At 40.1% G+C, this 17,685-nt stretch overlaps 2 protein-coding genes across 2 annotated transcripts in view; both read left to right on the top strand.

Moving 5' to 3' along the window:
• Positions 1-17,685, top strand: part of LOC146474514 (uncharacterized) — a 62,461-nt gene that overhangs the window by 38,569 nt on the left and 6,207 nt on the right. Inside the window, exons 7-9 of the mRNA XM_085117136.1 lie at positions 16,221-16,316; positions 16,498-16,593; positions 16,794-16,889. Of these exons, the coding sequence (XP_084973262.1) occupies positions 16,221-16,316; positions 16,498-16,593; positions 16,794-16,889 (288 nt within the window). The remainder of the gene's footprint in view (positions 1-16,220; positions 16,317-16,497; positions 16,594-16,793; positions 16,890-17,685) is intronic.
• Positions 2,365-4,289, top strand: LOC146474515 (uncharacterized). Its single transcript, XM_085117128.1, has 2 exons — positions 2,365-3,110; positions 3,199-4,289. Exons 1-2 carry the CDS (start codon positions 2,456-2,458, stop codon positions 4,113-4,115), a joined length of 1,572 nt encoding a protein of 523 aa, XP_084973254.1. The 5' UTR covers positions 2,365-2,455; the 3' UTR covers positions 4,116-4,289.

Here is a 17,685-nt window from a genome sequence, read left to right as displayed (position 1 = left end):
TTTACTAGACAGCGGGGTGGAAGAAATCGAGGTCTGTAATGATAGCCAAGGTCACCACTCAAGTATTAACCAAGAAGAGAATTCAGAAGTAACAATCGAGGGAAACTCTGCCTATGAGGGACTTGAGAATTTGCCTCGTATTACGCATGATACCAAGATAAGGTGGAGCGGCCATTTAAACACTTACTTTTCCATTTCAAGTCTCCGCACATTCCAGGAGCATGCCATAAATGCGCTTACAAGTGGGAAGGATGTGGTAGTTATTCAGTCGACTTCAAGCGGGAAGAGCTTGGTGTACCAGCTTCCTGCTGTCATGGCTACTAATCAAATATCCCTGTGCTTGTGTCCCACCATCTCCCTTATGCAGGATCAAGTTTCCAATTTAGTTAGCAAAGGCGTTAACGTTGTACGGCTGGGATCGGAGCATACGTTGGCCGATTATAATGCTGTCTTCAATAGCGCACCTGAAGACCTGGCTAAGATCGTGTACATGACACCAGAATATTTGTTTGGTGGAACCGAAAGTAGTGGTTGTTTAGAAAAGGTGAAGAAGATGGAAGAGGAAGGAAAGTTGGCGTATGTAGCGATAGATGAAGCCCACTACATATGGCAATGGGGTGGTTCGTTTCGAAAGAACTACTCACAGTTAAAAACACTAAAAGATTTGTTCCCCAAGACCCCCATTGCCGCCCTAACAGCCACGGCAACGCCCGAGATGCTAGCAGAAATGAAGAAGGACTTGCTGAGATCTCCTTTTGTGGTTAGAGGAAGTGTGAACAGGCCCAACGTTTATGTTGATATCGAACGAGGACAGGGTTTCGGAGAAACCCTAAACAAAGGGAGAAAGAAAGATAAAAACATTGTAACGGAAAGGGAACGCTTCGGTCCAACCGCAACACGAATAAAGGAGAAGATAAGAACTGATTGCGCGATTGTTTATTGTTCATTTGCTGAAGATTGCAGGAAGTTGAGCAACATTTTGAAAGAAATGGGTGTGAAAGCGGAATATTACGTCGGGAGCAGTGGTTCTATGACCCCTACAGAGAAGGGCGCAGTTCACAGAGCGTTTAAAGAAAAGGCTCTCCAAGTTATTTGTGCAACTGAGGCATTTGGTGTAGGAGTAGATATACCGCACGTGAGGTACGTCATCCGAGTGGGTTGTCCGCCGAGTTTGGAGCTTTGGGTTCAGGAGCTAGGTCGTGCTGGCAGAGATGGCAAACCCGCAGAAGCACTCTTATTATTCAATGAGTATCCCGACTGGCAGAGGTTGCCTTTCTGGACAAGGAATAACCCTCCTGAGGAGAAAAAGAAGAAGGAAGACCAATTCAAGCAGTGTTGGCGTTACATCTATTGCCCATTTGTCCGCAGGTGTTTGCGAAGAGCAATAGGAGAGCATTTTGGAGATGTTACCCAAAACGTGGAAGTAGAAGAGAGATGCTGCCTCTCCTGTGAGAAGGATAGTGCTCCTGCTGTTGATATTTCAAAGTATTTGCTGATGCTGTTAACTGCCATCCGTGAGTTGCAATCCCAAAATGGTGTTGGTGAAAGAAAAGTTATCGAGTGGCTTCGGGGTAACGACGTGAAGTGGAAAAAAACCCCGGAGATGAAGAAAAGAGTAGAGTCATCAAAAGTGGAAGGAAAGGGAAAGGAAGACGTTGAACAAGGTCGGGGGACATTGACTCCTGAGTGGTGGAAAGTCGTTCTTCGTCAGTCAATTGCCTTGGGGTACGTGGAAATGCATTTCTTTACCCACCGATTTCAGAGATATGAGCAGACGAGTCGTACCGTGACAGTTAGTACGAAAGGAATGGAATTCGTGAACGAAGCCCGACCTGTTAAGGTTCCAGAACCATGTTCACTAGAGAGTCTTCTAAAGCCACACAAAGAAAGAATGGAAGAGAAAGAGCGAGCCCCGAAAACCTACCGATCATCTAAGCATTTCCTACCTGGTCTCAAAGAAATGATTGAAGATACATCTTCATGGGTGAAATGCGTCGCTAAAGAGTATCAGTACCCTGGTTTTGACACCGAGCCGGGTAAATTGTTGTATGTGGAGAACGTGAACCAGTTAGATCAGTCGGCAAAATCTGATCCACATTTCATCTACAATGACATGCAGTTGTCCAGAGGACCGGCCAACAAGCCTGCTACAAAAGTGTGGAACATCGATGGTGCGCCCACAAAAGTGGTAATTAACAAGAGTCGTTGTGAAGGGGTTAAGAGATGTAGTGCGCCCACCTGCTCCTACGTGGTGTCTCGTCGGCAGCAGCTAAACCGTTGTAGAGCCCATCCAAAAGCACCTCTGGAGAAATCTAAAACCTGCAACGTCAAGTTTGTCTATATTCATCCTGAGGAATGCGAAAGGGATGTAAGACGTTGGATTGGGGTCGTCAGCTCTTCCCCTGGTGAAGTGACTCACTCCCATGGAAAACCAGCCCCAAGCAAGATACCAACGATGTTGCACGAACAAATTGTGGAATGCGTGCAAAGCGACTTCACAAAGACCGCCAAGGACGTGCAATTGGGTTATGGAATGTCATGTATGCCTGCAGATGAATCTCCTGTTGCAGCAAATATCGACGTTATAAATCGTGTAGTGAAGAAGGCAAGAGTAGATCCCAACTTGGTCAAAGCGTACAGCATCATTCAGAACTACGAAGCGCTAGTTCAATGCCGTGTCAATAAAGATGCTAACAAGAACCTCACTACTACTGACAACGAGAAGCAAGACCAACCCAACTTTACCGACGAAGTAGATGCCTATCTATGTCCTTACAAAGTGGATCACTACTTGACAGACAATCTGAATGCAGTTTTCTTCTTAAGTAGATTAATGGCCAAGATTCTTTCAAGTGCTGATTTCATTGTTGTCGATGTCACGTTCCCACCCCTTGCTGATTTCCCATACCTGCTCAATATTGTCGCCTTCAATCACCTCACGATGGAATACATGATCTGTGGCAGAGCGAACTTGGACCGAGTAACAGCAGAGGCATATCAAGTGGCTTTCAGTGGCATATTCAATTGTGTCAAGAACTACTACCCAGAATTTGACCCAAAAGACTCCCTACAGGCAGTCATTGTGGACTACTCAGATGCGCAAATACAAGGTACGTTCTACATTTGCCCCCCAAAAATATATAAGCGGTAAGTGATCATAGAGCGGAGCAAATATTTGTTATTTTTGTGTATCTTCAGGTTTAGTCCAAACTGTTGGAAAGGCCAAAGCATTCAGTGTGCTGAAAGGTTGCCAGGTGCATTGGATGCGTTCAGTGCTTCGTGTGGCAAGTCGAGTGTGCCAGACAGACGAAGAGCAGATTGGTTACAAAGTCATCGGCAGAGCTATTCCTTTTGCAGAAAGCGAAGATGATGTACTTAAAATGTTTGACGCACTATGTGGAAGGGTCACAGTGTCCGCACTGGATGGAATTGTACAGTTTGAAGATATATCAACTACCTCCATCATGAACACTCACTGGAGTAAAGCAGAAACCTGGTGTCAGTGGTGGACACAAGAGAGGCACTTGAAGCTGTTATGTGAGGCCACCGCCGACATGAGTGCAACTGTATGGGAGACGACTCCATTTACAACGAACGCCGTCGAGTCTAAAAACAGGTTGAGTGTTCCGTCTTCAAAAGGGCCGGGTACCCTGATCACGCAGTTAGAGCATCAATATCGAATGGACAGGCTGGCTACGCAAAAGCATGTAGCGGCCGAAAACGATGTCACAATCCATCATCGATCGGATACTCAAGAGGCCATGGCGCGACGAGCAATGGCAAAAGCAACCTGGAGAAGGAAAAAATCATCCTCCAAGACAGCTGACAGAAGTGGCCCTCCCGATACTAATATGCACGAACCCACTACAAGTAGGCAGGGCAAACGACCACTACCAAACCAGCAGGAAAACCCTCGCAAGAGGAACAAGAGCGAGCTACTCGGGCGACTAGTATCAGTGGAATGTATGGGAGAAGACAGGGTCACGCTGGGATGGTTTGATGCACGCGTGGAGTCGTATGACAAAGAAGCAGGATATCTTTTGCGGTTTTTAGTCAACGAAGACGAATTTATATACGCAAAGAAAATACCAGCTAATGACATTACGCTTTTGTGATGTGCATAACGGTATAGTCATTAGCTGGTATTTTCTTTCATTGAAATGTAGTCGTCCTCTCTATGATATCGGTAAACTCGCGCATTGACGAGGTAGCCCTGGAACTAACAGTAATTTTTAAACAACTTCAGTGTAAACCTACAACCTAAATTGGAATGGTTTAAGAATCGTACATGTCTGCTAAACTTTAAACTTTGTTGAAAATTCGATAGGCTATATATATGAACTGAAACAGTTCAGTTTTTAATTTGCTTTGCACAATCGTGAAATGAAGTGCTCCAGTTAACTCGAGTTAATAGCCTATATCGACTGGTTCAAGCGGATGTTCGCTTAGTATATCATTCCGATTTAGATTACAATTGCATTGAAGTCGTTAGGTCACCGTTGTTCAGATTGGACCGTTCAGGGCATGTTTACAAGGTGGTTGGGCGACCCATCGGCAACTCTATTTCGCGGGATAATTTGTTTCTAGGTCACAACGTCAAAGTGTAAGCGGCCGTTCAAATTGGGAAGGCTCTAGTTAGGCGAAATACTAGTTGCGGAACCGTGAAGTATAAGCCTTCCTTATATGACTTTGCAAACATAGTTTTAGTGGACAAGCATTAGCCTTTTCTTGTTATGATTGCTATCTAATTACATAGATATGTTTAAAGTTAGATGATTTTTTTGTAAATTGGGAACTATTTGGGTTAACAGACATATTTACCATGCTTAATTGAGTTAATGGCATGTTTGGTGTTATATTCGAAATACATTTGAGTAGCAATACACTGAGGTTAACTCAAGAGAACACAAAATTTAGAGAGATTATCTCCTCACTCGCACGTCTCTTTTTACCTTTTGGTTGAGACACATTAAGTATATTGATTTATATTTACGAGTTTTATAATAACATCCTTATATTTTGCATGCTTTAGAGTACTTTAACATTTTACATTCAGTGATTATGAGTCATTAAGAGTGATTACGTTTTAAAAAAAGAAAACATTTTATGGAGTTTAATAACGCAACGTGATATGTACCACACGTGAAAGAACTATCAGCCTGATTCACGTAATCAAATATTTAGAACTTAAGTCTGTCTAACTTTCATCTGTTCCTATTTTGATCGGACAGCCAGCAAGAACTTTGGATCCCTTGGGTTCCAACAAGAACACTAAGCTATTTCTCTTAAGGTGTATACGAGTATTCAGTAAGTTAATATCTTTCTTTATGTCAGCTCCCACAAAAGCTCTGTCAATACAGATCACGTTCCATGAAGGACATGAACGTACAACAAGCGCGGTGATTGGTATTCAAATGATTTATACGCATTTCTCCGTGAAGTTTTAACATGATTTAATTTTGGGTAACCACCATCGCTATGTACTTGAAGATGACGCGCATTATGAACCAATCACAGCGCTCTGTGTGGATGTGCGCGCCGCGTTGTTTAACAAGCAAAGCGTTTGAGAGTTCAGCTGTCAACATCCATTAAAGCTCCTAAAGACGAAAACGAGTTCCTGTCTTTCACGAAACCAAGCCGAAAACTATTCCTCGTCTTGTTTTACCTTGGAAAAATATTGCTCTTGCCCCTAAGAGTCATTGAATGCGGGACGTTTCGCTTCTTGTCGCCCATTGGTTGTAGGAAGCGAAACAACTCGCTTCTTTCACCTGACAAAACTGTTTATTTATTGTGAGTGTGGATGCGAGACGTTTCGCTTCTTGTCGCCCATTGGTTGTAGGAAGCGAAACAACTCGCTTCTTTCACCTGACAAAACTGTTTATTTATTGTGAGAGTGGATGCGAGACGTTTCGCTTCTTGTCGCCCATTGGTTGTAGGAAGCGAAACAACTCGCTTCTTTCACCTGACAAAACTGTTTATTTATTGCGAGTGTGGATGCGAGACGTTTCGCTTTTTGTCGCCTATTGGTTGTTGGAAGCGAAACAACTCGCTTCTTTCACCCGACAAAACTGTTTATTTATTGTGAGTGTGGATGCGAGACGTTTCGTTTCTATCGCCATAAGCAGTGGAAGCGGGACATTTCGCTTCCACGACCACAATAATGGAACGCACGAGTAGCTTCAAAAATCACATTATGTTAGAAGGAATTTTTTCGCATATTATGCCAACCGTTAATTGCCCAAGTGAAAAGCCAGATGCAGCGAGAGACAAGACATTCCGTACTTCTGATTGCGAGGAAAAGTGTTTTCGAAGCAAATTCTACGCTGTGATTTCATCACCATCCCCATGGCCTGTACAAAATTACTTATCATTTGTTAAACTGAAGAAGTTTTGTTTTGCGTGAATTTTTAGCGTGACTTTTTCCAATAACATTCAGACTTAGTAAGCGTTGAGGAAGCTGAATCATGTGACGTTGCTGTCTGATCACCTGATCATCACGCGATCAGGCGCCCCTTCTGTATGGTTCGATAAACAGTTATGTCGACCTTGGAACTTTTATTCACGGTTTTGTGGAGATATTCATCCTGTATGATATGACAAAACTTTATTTGTTACCAATGAGCACAGGTAGTGTAGATTTATAACGTTTACAAGAGTGTTTTGCTAGTTTAGACGGATTTATTTATTGTTTTTTTTATACCACTCAGCCTTGTTCCTCGGCCTCGATACACAATGAAAGCGTCATGATCATTGCTGTGTTTGTTGCAGGAATATAATAACTTGTCAGTTTGACGTTTGCTCTTTCTTTGGACGCGGAGAGAAGCTTCTTGCTAAGGTAAGAGCGATAAGTGTGATGGAATTTATTTTTACGACACTCAAGAGATGTTTGTGTATATTTCATTAAATGGTTTGTCTCTTTGGAATTCAGGAAGTTTGTCTGTCGCGATCCACATCTTTGTGACTCAATCGTGAGACAAACGATTAACTCAACTACCAGTTTGTCTGTCTGTTTTCAAAATTATATTTTGCTAAAGATGAATTACTGTCAGTAATATCACTGAATCCACTGATTTGCTCTGTACGTGATCAGCCTTCCAGAAATTTGAGTCATCAAATTAAAGTCCATCCATTTTCCATTCACATGTTGAGTTTCCGTCTCTTGTCTGCAACTCCCATGCTTTCCTCTGCTCAAGAGCCTTTTTGAAGATGAATGGAACGCCTTGCGTGAAAAAGATTTATCGAGAAACATTCTCATTATATAGTAAGAGTATAGTTAGCAAAACTAATTCCACACTTTTTGTTTGACGTTCGATCCATTGTGGGTGTCTAGAAACCTAAGACCTAAGACCTAAGACCTAAGACCTAAGACCTGGAAACCTAAGACCCGGAAAACTTAGACCTGGAAACCTAAGACCCGGAAAGCTAAGACCCGGAAAGCTAAGACCCGGAAAGCTAAGACCCGGAAAGCTAAGACCCGGAAACCTAAGACCCGGAAAGCTAAGACCCGGAAACCCAAGACATGGAAACCTAAGACCCGGAAAGCTAAGACCTGGAAACCTATAAGACCCGGAAAGCTAAGACCTGGAAAGCTAAGACCCGGAAAGCTAAGACCCTTGTTTTAAAACGTTATTTTTTAAATTAAAGAAATAATGAATATTATACTTCAATCTCCCACACAAGGATTACTGCTTTGCTGAACGCCGGGTTCTAAAATTTCAACAGTCCCATTTTCTTTCGGGTTTCCTCCATAGTTACAGTCAATTAACATCAAGCGTGACCGGCGTTTCCGAGAATGAAATAAACATGTTCAAGATTTATGCAAATGCCGGACATTACAAAGAGCACTTCGAATGTTCATTTCATTCTCGGAAATACTGGTCCTCCTGTTATACTTCATTCAGCGTTAGGGATTTGCAAAGCAAGTTAGTAGTGAAACACATAAACGTTATGTCGTTGTAAGTATTAATTATCGCTCTAACTGAGTTGCGATATATCCTATTCTGCAGGAATTTTTATTCCAAGTGTAGAGCGTGTAATTGTTCATTTGATAGAGATGTCAACCGTACTTTGATGCTTTATTTTACAAAGACCAAAGGCAATTTTAATCAGTCGTTGTATGTTCGAATTTTACGATGTGTGTTTTTCCTTCTTGCTGGTTCGAAAACGTAATTAAGTCTTCAAGACTTGTTGATATTAAACTACGCATTTAGAAGCAAAGAAAGTATTACTTGTTTCTTTGTATATTATTGTACAATCGTAACAGTGAATACTTTGATTAGAATGAAAGAAGGCGACAATAGGAGCCGGCTTGAGAAATAATTTTTTTAAAATAGTTTTAATCATTATTAATAATAGCTTGACCCGGTTATTTTCCCACGTATATTACTCTCTGATAAACAACCCATTAACTAAGAGGGCAGTTATCACTCCCAGCCTACCCGGAATCCTGCTTGATCCTGCTTTTGAAAATCGCCAACGAGGTTTCAGGGTTCCCGTAGAAATTTTCCAAGGTTATTGACGGTGTAAGGCTATGAAGTTCAACGTTTCTTTACATTACATTAAGTGTTTTAAGAATAACAATTGTTTCCCAAGTATCTTGAATATATTTTTTTCTGTTACAGTCAACCACGTCACGCGTGACCAGTATTTCCGAGAAAATGAAATTGTAATGTCCGGCATTTGAATATAATCTCGAACATGTTCATTTCATTCTCGGAAATACTGGTCACGCATGACGTTAATTGACTGTAACTATGGAGGAAACCCAAAAGAAAATGGGACTGTTGAAAATTTAGAACCCGGCGTTCAGCAAAGCAGTAATCCATGTGTGGGAAGTTGAAGTATAATTATCATCATTTCTTAAATTAAAAAAAAAATAACTTTTTAAAACAAGGGTCTTAGCTTTCCGGGTCTTAGCTTTCCGGGTCTTAGGTTTCCAGGTCTTAGGTTTCCGGGTCTTAGCTTTCCGGGTCTTAGGTTTCCAGGTCTTAGCTTTCCGGGTCTTAGGTTTCCAGGTCTTAGGTTTCCAGGTCTTAGCTTTCCGGGTCTTAGGTTTCCAGGTCTTAGGTTTCCAGGTCTTAGCTTTCCGGGTCTTAGGTTTCCAGGTCTTAGCTTTCCGGGTCTTAGGTTTCCAGGGGCCCGTTTCTCGAAAGTCCCGCTAACTTACCAGGCCCGATAAGTCTGATAAGTGTCTGCTTTGGTTATAAATGTTTCTTAACAGAAGTACAATTTTTGTTAGATTGAATACTAAATTTTAGAATGTTTTAATTCTATGAAAACATTACCCAAGTACCGTGCCTGTAGTCACTGAGTAATCGGCCAAAAATTTTTTTAAAAATATACTTACCGGGCCCGGTAAGTTACCGGGACTTTCGAGAAACGGATCCCAGGTCTTAGGTTTCCGGGTCTTAGGTTTCCAGGTCTTAGGTCTTAGGTCTTAGGTCTTAGGTCTTAGGTTTCTAGACACCTGATCCATTGTTATGGTCACAGTACTAAACACTGAAGGTCATTCCAAAGCCACAATTTTTTGAAATCAGGCAGTTTATTGAAATCGTACATATACATAAACACGGAAAATGACTAATTCTACCGGTAATTACAATTTAGAAATAAACTATGAAACCTGTACAAAAAGAACACAAATACAGTACATAAAACAGAAACGAAATTGTAAAAACAAAAAAATTACAGCAAAAAATCATAACCCTTGTAAAAATTTCAGCGAGATCTCACCAAGATCTCGGCGAGATTTCAGTAATTCTCGGCAAGAATTTTAGCAGGCAAAAAATTTCTGCGAGATCTCGCTGAGATCACGTTAATCTCGCCGAGGTAACCGAGATCTCGGCAAGATTTCAGTAATTCTCGGCGTGATTTTTAGAGGGCAAAACTTTCAGCGAGATCTCGCCGAGATTGCAGTTGTGTCTTCCATCTCGGCGAGATTCGCGGTGAGATTTTTACGGGCACTGAGACAGGCGAGATCTCGCTGAGACAAATACGATCTCGGCAAGAAAACCAAAATCTTGCCGAGACAACCACGATCTCGACAAGATACCGCGATCTTCGCCAGAATCGAAACGAAGACATGTGAACTCTTCAGTGGTAAGGATTAAGTTATGAGGTTGAATGAGTTAAGACTTCAGCTTAACCCTCGGTGAAAATAAGGTTTGCTTTCATCTTTTTCATGCTATAACTGGAAATTGATGAGCCTCAACTAATTGATTTAAATTGTTGGCTGAGATCGCGCTTCGGCAAATATTAAGTGCGCGTCTTTAGATAAAAGTGAGAGGAACGCTGCTCATACCGGACGCTGGTTAACATACTTATTTACTATCATGAAATGAATTCATTGACCTGATAATCGTATCGTTTTATTGTCTAAATCTTTAACTCACCTTTTTAGGCGATTTTTGTCCCTCAAAAGGCCGTTTCAGTCATGTCGTAATGCCTGCTGCGAACGATTTTTCGGTACAGGTAGCACAATTTTTGAAAACGCGTTCTTTCCCTTTTCATTACACTGTCTTCAGTTGTCGACATTTTTTGATTGTGCTCTTTTCCCTCACAATCTGTCTCTCAATCCTCGTAAACAACTTGCCGTTTCCGCGGCTTGCCACTTGATAAATGGCGTGAAAGTCCCCAACAACAACAACATGAATTGGGCGATGTGATTGGTTAATTCAATCACGCCACCCGGCGATGCTCGTGTAAGCTAAAAAAAATTTGAATGAAATTTGAGGTTTGCGAGGTCCTCTCCCTCGTGATATACGAGCCAATAATGGATTTTCATAGGGCCGCCTTTGTTGAAGACAATCAGAACAATACATCCCTACCTGCAGACACCCACGTTTTAATTACCGGTATATAGCCCTTTTATTTGACACTTGTTGATCCTTACTAACAAACTTCAAGGCCCTTATAGATAATACTTGATAGTTATCAATACCTGTTGATTGATTAGTTAATTTAATGGATGGAAATTGGTAATAATAGGTTAAAGGGGGAAATTAACAGAATTCATAGGAATCCAAGAGTCTAGTGTATTACAAATATGTATAGGCCATGCATCTATGAGAAAAAAGAAATGGCATGTATCAAATTGATTTGATGGATGGTAAAATTACTGGAAGGTTGAGTTTGCATGTATGATAAACCAGCTAAAAGTCCTGTATTAATTCCTCCTCTATACCATGTGATACACAATGACAAATAATAAAGCGCTAGGGTGGTCGAAGCATTTATGTCACATCCTTCCCTCAAAAAAAAAAAAATGAAATAAATCTGCACCTAAAAAAATGAAAATTAATAATGTCTCAGTCCTGGGATTTTTCAATGAAAACAAAAGTTGAAAATGGTTTTTAGTACCTAGTTTGGTATAGAGGTCCAACCGCTCTGGCTTTACTACTCGTCTGCCACTTGGGGTAACATAAGGCTCTGAACTGTCCGCCTTTGGTGGTTCAGGGTCATGGTGTTGCTCCTGGGATGGAATTACAGGCGAAACTGTTTGAACACTCCGTTCATCCAACATTTGCCAAACATCCATTCAACTTTTGTTGAACGAATCTTGGTCAAATGTTGAAACGTTTAAACGGGCCTCAAGAGTAACATTTAGTTTTTCACTAATCAAAGGATATTAATTACTATTTTAGGTTAACTGAGTGGTGTAGTCACCATATATCATGGCTTCTGCTGCCTCTGCACTATCTGCTTCCACCCAGGAGACAACAAATTATGCTCGGCTCTGCCGTCTTGTGGTGGATGTGGGCTGCCAGGCACTGAGGGACACATTTGACAGAATACACCCCCCAGCAGGTCTTCATGGAGTTCTGGCGTCACAAAAATCCACACTGCAGACCTTAAAAAGTAAGCGGATTTTAAATGCTTCACAGTGGGACACACTGTATTCCACAGTTCATCCTACTTCAGTATCATCAGCAAATTTTGATATCACGCTTTTGGTTTTGCTGCTGAGGAATATTTGTCATCTGAGTCCTCCCACTAGTACTGGCAGCTGGGACAAACTCCCACCAGTGTCAGATGGGACCATGGAAGCTAACATAGTCCGAGTCAAATGTTACAGAAACATGATCTATGGCCATGTGAACCAGGCTTCTGTGGATAATGTAACATTTGAAACCCACTGGCAGGACATTAAAAATGCAGTGATAGGCCTAGGAGCAGATTCAGCCACTATTAATCACCTGAAGCATGAATGCATGGATCCTGCCACTGCAAAGCGCTGTCAAGAGATGATGGAAAGGTGGAAGAAAGACGATGATGACATCAAGGACAAACTTGATGACCTGCAAGGTATAAATTTATACTGAGAATTAAATATTTGGTTAGCATCAATTTCGCGTTACATTCCACTGAAAGGTCAGGTAGTATTAAAGGTCTGCGAAATCTGCGAGCCAGTGAGCCATGCGAACCACCGTGCGAGCCATGCGAGTCACGCGAGTCATGCAAGTCACAGTACAAATGTTAAGAATTGTTATTTGTTTTATTTACATTCGCATGGACAAATTTTTTTTCTTTGTTTTTACGTTTCGTTATTTGGAGAAATTTTTGTCTATTCTAAATCACCCAAGATGCACAAAAAAATAAATTAAAACAATACGCAAAAATTTATTAAGGTTCAAGACTTCAGTAAAAAAATTCCGAGAGAAGCATACGGCTGCATGAGTATCCATTGACACTTGTCATTCATTGATCTCCACGTGGAACTTCATTCAAAAAAAAAAAAAGAACAGCACTTCGATCTCCGTGTGTTGGCATCAAGAATGGTAAGTAAATCGCGTCATTTTAACAGGTTTGGTCTTTAGTGAATCAGCTATCAGAACTCTGTCAGTCAGGGCTGACTGCTGCATGTGGTTGTCTCTTCCCTCAGACAAGTCTTTCTTCAAAACTGGCCACTAGAGTGGCAGAGGCTGGTTTCGAGATAGCCGATTTGACCCAAACGGCAAATGCTTCTACTATGCCGCTTTTTCTCAAATCGGATTTAATGCATCAATATTGACTTCTCTCAAACTTTGAGTACTTGGAAAATCATCAGTTTGATGTAAGTGGATGATTTTTATGGCCATTTCTGGTCGATTTCATTCAGGAGATGCAAAAAGATTGCTTATGATTTCATCAGTCTGAAACGATTGCCTTGATGACGTGTTTGTCTATGAATTTGTTCTTGGAAGAGTCTGCATGGTGTTCTGGTGTTTTTTGACAGTTTTTTTTTTTTTGTCGTAAAATCCTTTATGTGGTGTCTCAATTATCCTATTCATAAATAATTTAGAACTAGCTATTTACAAAAACTATTTGTCACTGGGTTTCCATACAGTTTTCCAGCCCGCTCAAATAGCGGCGGACTCTCATGATGACTCTCATAAAAAAGAGTAGTGGTTTTATCTTTTCCTTACACAGCTCTCTTCCAGGAAAAATTGAATGTAAATATAACAAATAAAAATTTTTAACATTTGTACTGTGGCTCGCATGACTCGCACGGCTCACGTCTTGGCTCGCATTGCTCGCTGACTTGCAGATTTTAATCACTCTAGCATTAACATTGATGAGTATGTGCATACAAAGATCACTTGCTGGTCTTAAAGCTTAAGGATGTCCGTGATTAGCCTAATTTATGCCCCCTGAGAGGAGTGGCAATTTTTGCAATCAGTAAATACATACTCAGTGGCAGTGTATGTTATACATCTAAAATAATACCTGTTTATTTTTATTTAACTCGGCCAAGGGAAGGGAGAGAGGGCTGGCACTAGTTTTCGCACCTGCACAGTCCGCTATTTCTTCCATGCCATGTGCTTGTTCGGCAGTTTTTCAATCTGTTTTTCGATCTTCTACTAGTTTAATGTCAATTCATCACCATTTATTGAGAAAGTTGTGATTTTAAGAGAAACAAGTTTAAACCAACCTTCTAATCAAGATCTTTGCTTTGTGTATTTCCTAGGTAGTAATATAAGTGCTATACTGACCCCTAACCTACCATAATGATTGATTCAATTTACTTTCCTGTGTCAATATTCATCCCCAGAGGCTAGTGGCGATGTTGCCGGCTACTTTGAGGTTTTGCAGGAGATTATAATAACAATTTTAAAACAGGAATGAAGGAAGGAGAGGAATATACTTTTTGTTTGCCGTGATATCCCTTGGTTGAATAGTTTCTACTCACTTCATACAAACATGTTGTCCGTCATTGACAAACTTGACCTAGATGCGAGTAGTTTGCAAACATCCATTTTCCACTTCTGCTGCTAAATTTTGTAGACAACAGCATAAAATTAAACTGTCATTTTTTCTTAACTTGCATGATTGGTTGAGATTACTTTATTATAAGAACAAACTTCAAGTTAGTTATTAATAATTAAAGGGACAATTTCCAAAAAAAGTTATTAGTATTTTAGCCTAAATAGGCAACAGTTAGTAATCTAATTGAATCAACTGCCAATTCTTTTCACAAAATGGAATCCGGAAATAAGTTTCTTATAACGGAAAGAGGAATATTTCATAGTGAAATATATGACTTGGGGTAAAAAAAAGATGGAACAAAAATACTTAAATCACTCGTTGGCATTTTAAAAAAGCTGCTGTATTAAACAACACAATGTGAAAATATGGGATCGAGAGAGAACGCAAGGAACAACGTGTTTTCCGTCAAGGCGTATCCATGTACAGATGGCAGACTCACCAATTAAGAAGCGGTAAGTTTTCTGAGTGCACACTTACATCCTCTTTTGTTTCACCCATATTCCAGATACCTTGTGTTGACTTGTTTTGAAAAAGGATGTTAAATTTTTCATCAGGTTGCAAAGTGAAACCACAGGGAGTGAATTGGGCGAAAAGACTACTATGGCGGCAAATGATCATCCCCCTCAAGCCTTTTCTTTACGTCCGTCTAATGCATACTATTCGTGTCGCTTCTTTCTGGATACTGTGCGATTTCAGGGTTTGAGCGCCATCTTGGACTGGCTCAGACCACTTGCCTCGATTAGAATCCCGCTGGCTAAGGCGGGTTGACTCGCTTCGGTTTGGATGCCAACGCACTTTACTAACCCATGATTATTACTAGTTAGAATATTATTTTTCACCCTGAAGATACCATAATTTTGTCATTCTGTGTGGTACTGGTTGAATTAATTTTAGAGATCTAAATGGAATTGCCAAGTTTGCTGCTCAGGACGGTTTGACTGAATTCTCTGAATGTAGATGTATTTGGATCGGCCAGCACACGGTTTAGAAGTATGGACGTTTGACAAGGATGTCTTTTCATTTCTACTAAAACTTGTTTAAACTTGTTCAAACAATCAAAATGTTTAGTTTCCAATTCCTGATTGGGGATTCCGGATTCTGGATTCTCGATTTCAGTTTCTGTTTTCCGGATTCGGGATTCAGGATTCCCGGTTTTAGTGCTGCCATTTCAAACTAGCTTCATCATATTTCAATGAAATTCTTTCATTCTTGGGTTATGGATAATTGTCACGGACAAGGAGCAATATCACTTTTAACACAACCAAAATAACTCATTGCTCATGAACATGGTATCCTAAAGTGCTGGATCCAATTTCTGATTACGGGTCATTGATAACTCATTGATCGATTGTATTGATTACTCACTCGGGTATCATTGCATGCTTGCATACAAATGATGTTATTTTATCTAGCATTATAATCAGATGTGAAAAACAAAACAAATTGAATACATGTAGGTCACTGCATTCACAATTTTATTGATCAGCTGTTCTGTTTGAGAACTAAAACTTTGACTCTTATTATCATCAATGTAATGCATCATTTTTCACTCCAGGGAACTGTATTTCTCGAAATCATGTGGTCGATTCTGCTGCAGATGACTTCCCAACGAGTAATAATTAACATCAATGGCTATAAATCATTCAGATCAATGAGTAATCAATGTCATTGATGTGTAATCAAATAATAAGGCCACAAACATTTTTGTCCTAGACTAGTCTTAGATCATCAGCAATATAAGTAATAATAATCAGCTGATTAACCATTACAATATTGAGCATCATAAATTCAGAGCAAAGGTTCAATGTATCTGGTTGGAGTGTTTTTCAACCCCACCCAAGCTCCCTTATGTATGTTAAGTAATTTTTGATAAATTTTTTTTTAATTTGAAATGGGAGACAAATAAAGGCGTTAAATTGCTCTATCAACTTTAGTTTAAATTGACTTGAACATAACAAAGTTATTAATCTTTTTAGAAATAGTCAGAGATGATCTCAAACAGGTGAAAAGTGATATAAGAAACATGAGCGAGAAGCTGGAGTCCCTGAAGTCATCTGAAACTGGGGATAAAGGTCAGTTCCAAGAGACTAACTCCTAACCCTAGCTCCCCTATCTTTTGAAAAATTAATAAAATTTACTTAATAATTTTTCATCAGTTTTGATATTTAATGGGAGACAAGTAAAAGCTTTGTGCTCTATCAACTTTAGCTTAAATTGACCTGAACATAACAATTAAGTTATTAATCTTTGTAGAAATCGTCAGAGATGATCTCGAGCAGGTGAAAAGTGATGTAAGAAACATCAGCGAGAAGCTGGAGACCCTGAAGTCATCTGAAACTGAGGATAAAGGTCAGTTCCAAGAGACTAACTCCAAACCCTAGCTCCCCTATCTTTTGAAAAGTTAATAAAATTGTATATAATACTTAGTAATTTTTCATCAATGTTGATATTGAATGGGAGACAAATAAAAACGTTTAGCTTAACCTTTATCAACTTTAGCTCAAATTGACTTGAACATAACAAAGTTATTTATAAATTAATCATTTTAGAAATCGTCAGAGATGATCTCAAGCAGTTGAAAAGTGATGTTGAAAACATTAGCGAGAAGCTGGAGACTCTGAAGTCATCTCAAACTGAGGATAAAGGTTAGTTCCAAGATATTAACTCCTAACTCTATTCCTGTATCTATTGAAAAATTCAGAGGATTTAGTAGGTGGGGGGGGGGGGGGGAACTAACTTAACTGCAGTAAGAGTTTTTGCTGGGTGATTTTTAGGGATTTCATATCCTGATACTCTGTTTTGCAGTGTTTTGTGGCACTTTTTTGGTGAAATTTATGCAAGAAAACATATGGATTTTAAGGTTACTGTTAAGGAATTGAGGTACCTTCCAAAAAATCCTTCGTGCGCGCGTTATTTTTAATAGAACTACAGACGACTATATCAGAGATGCCAACCTCTGAAGATCTGAAATCTGGAGATTTTTCTTTTGAGCACCCCTTCCTTATTACCCCACCCTCCCCCCTAAACAAAATTGATGCACTTACCCCCCCCCCCCAAGTTGGCACAAAATTTGCACAGCACTAGAGCTTTTTCTGTCCTGCTCGTTAATTGGTTGAACGTTTGTCCAATCAGAAAGTTGTTTACATGTATATTGCAATGATGACAAAAGCGTATTTTCTTTGGTTTCCGACAAAGTTTGTGGCAGATTGGGTAAAGCAGGTATGCAAATGCAGCCATGACACAATATTTCTTAAATTTATGGAACATTTGAGTTGAAATACTAGCCTATTATACAAATAAGACGCCAAGTCGCTTTTATCCGTGAGGTTTAGTCACCCGTACGGGAGACCGGGAGATTTGTTCCGTATTCGGGACAGTTGGCATGAGTGCTATATATCATTTTAAAGCTAAATTAAACTTCAGAATCTGAAAATAAAACTA

Source organism: Pavona decussata, unplaced genomic scaffold (genome assembly GCF_977016875.1).
Source record: "Pavona decussata unplaced genomic scaffold, jaPavDecu1.1 SCAFFOLD_89, whole genome shotgun sequence".
Lineage (NCBI taxonomy): Eukaryota > Metazoa > Cnidaria > Anthozoa > Scleractinia > Agariciidae > Pavona > Pavona decussata.
This window is presented reverse-complemented; position numbering and strand designations above follow the sequence as displayed.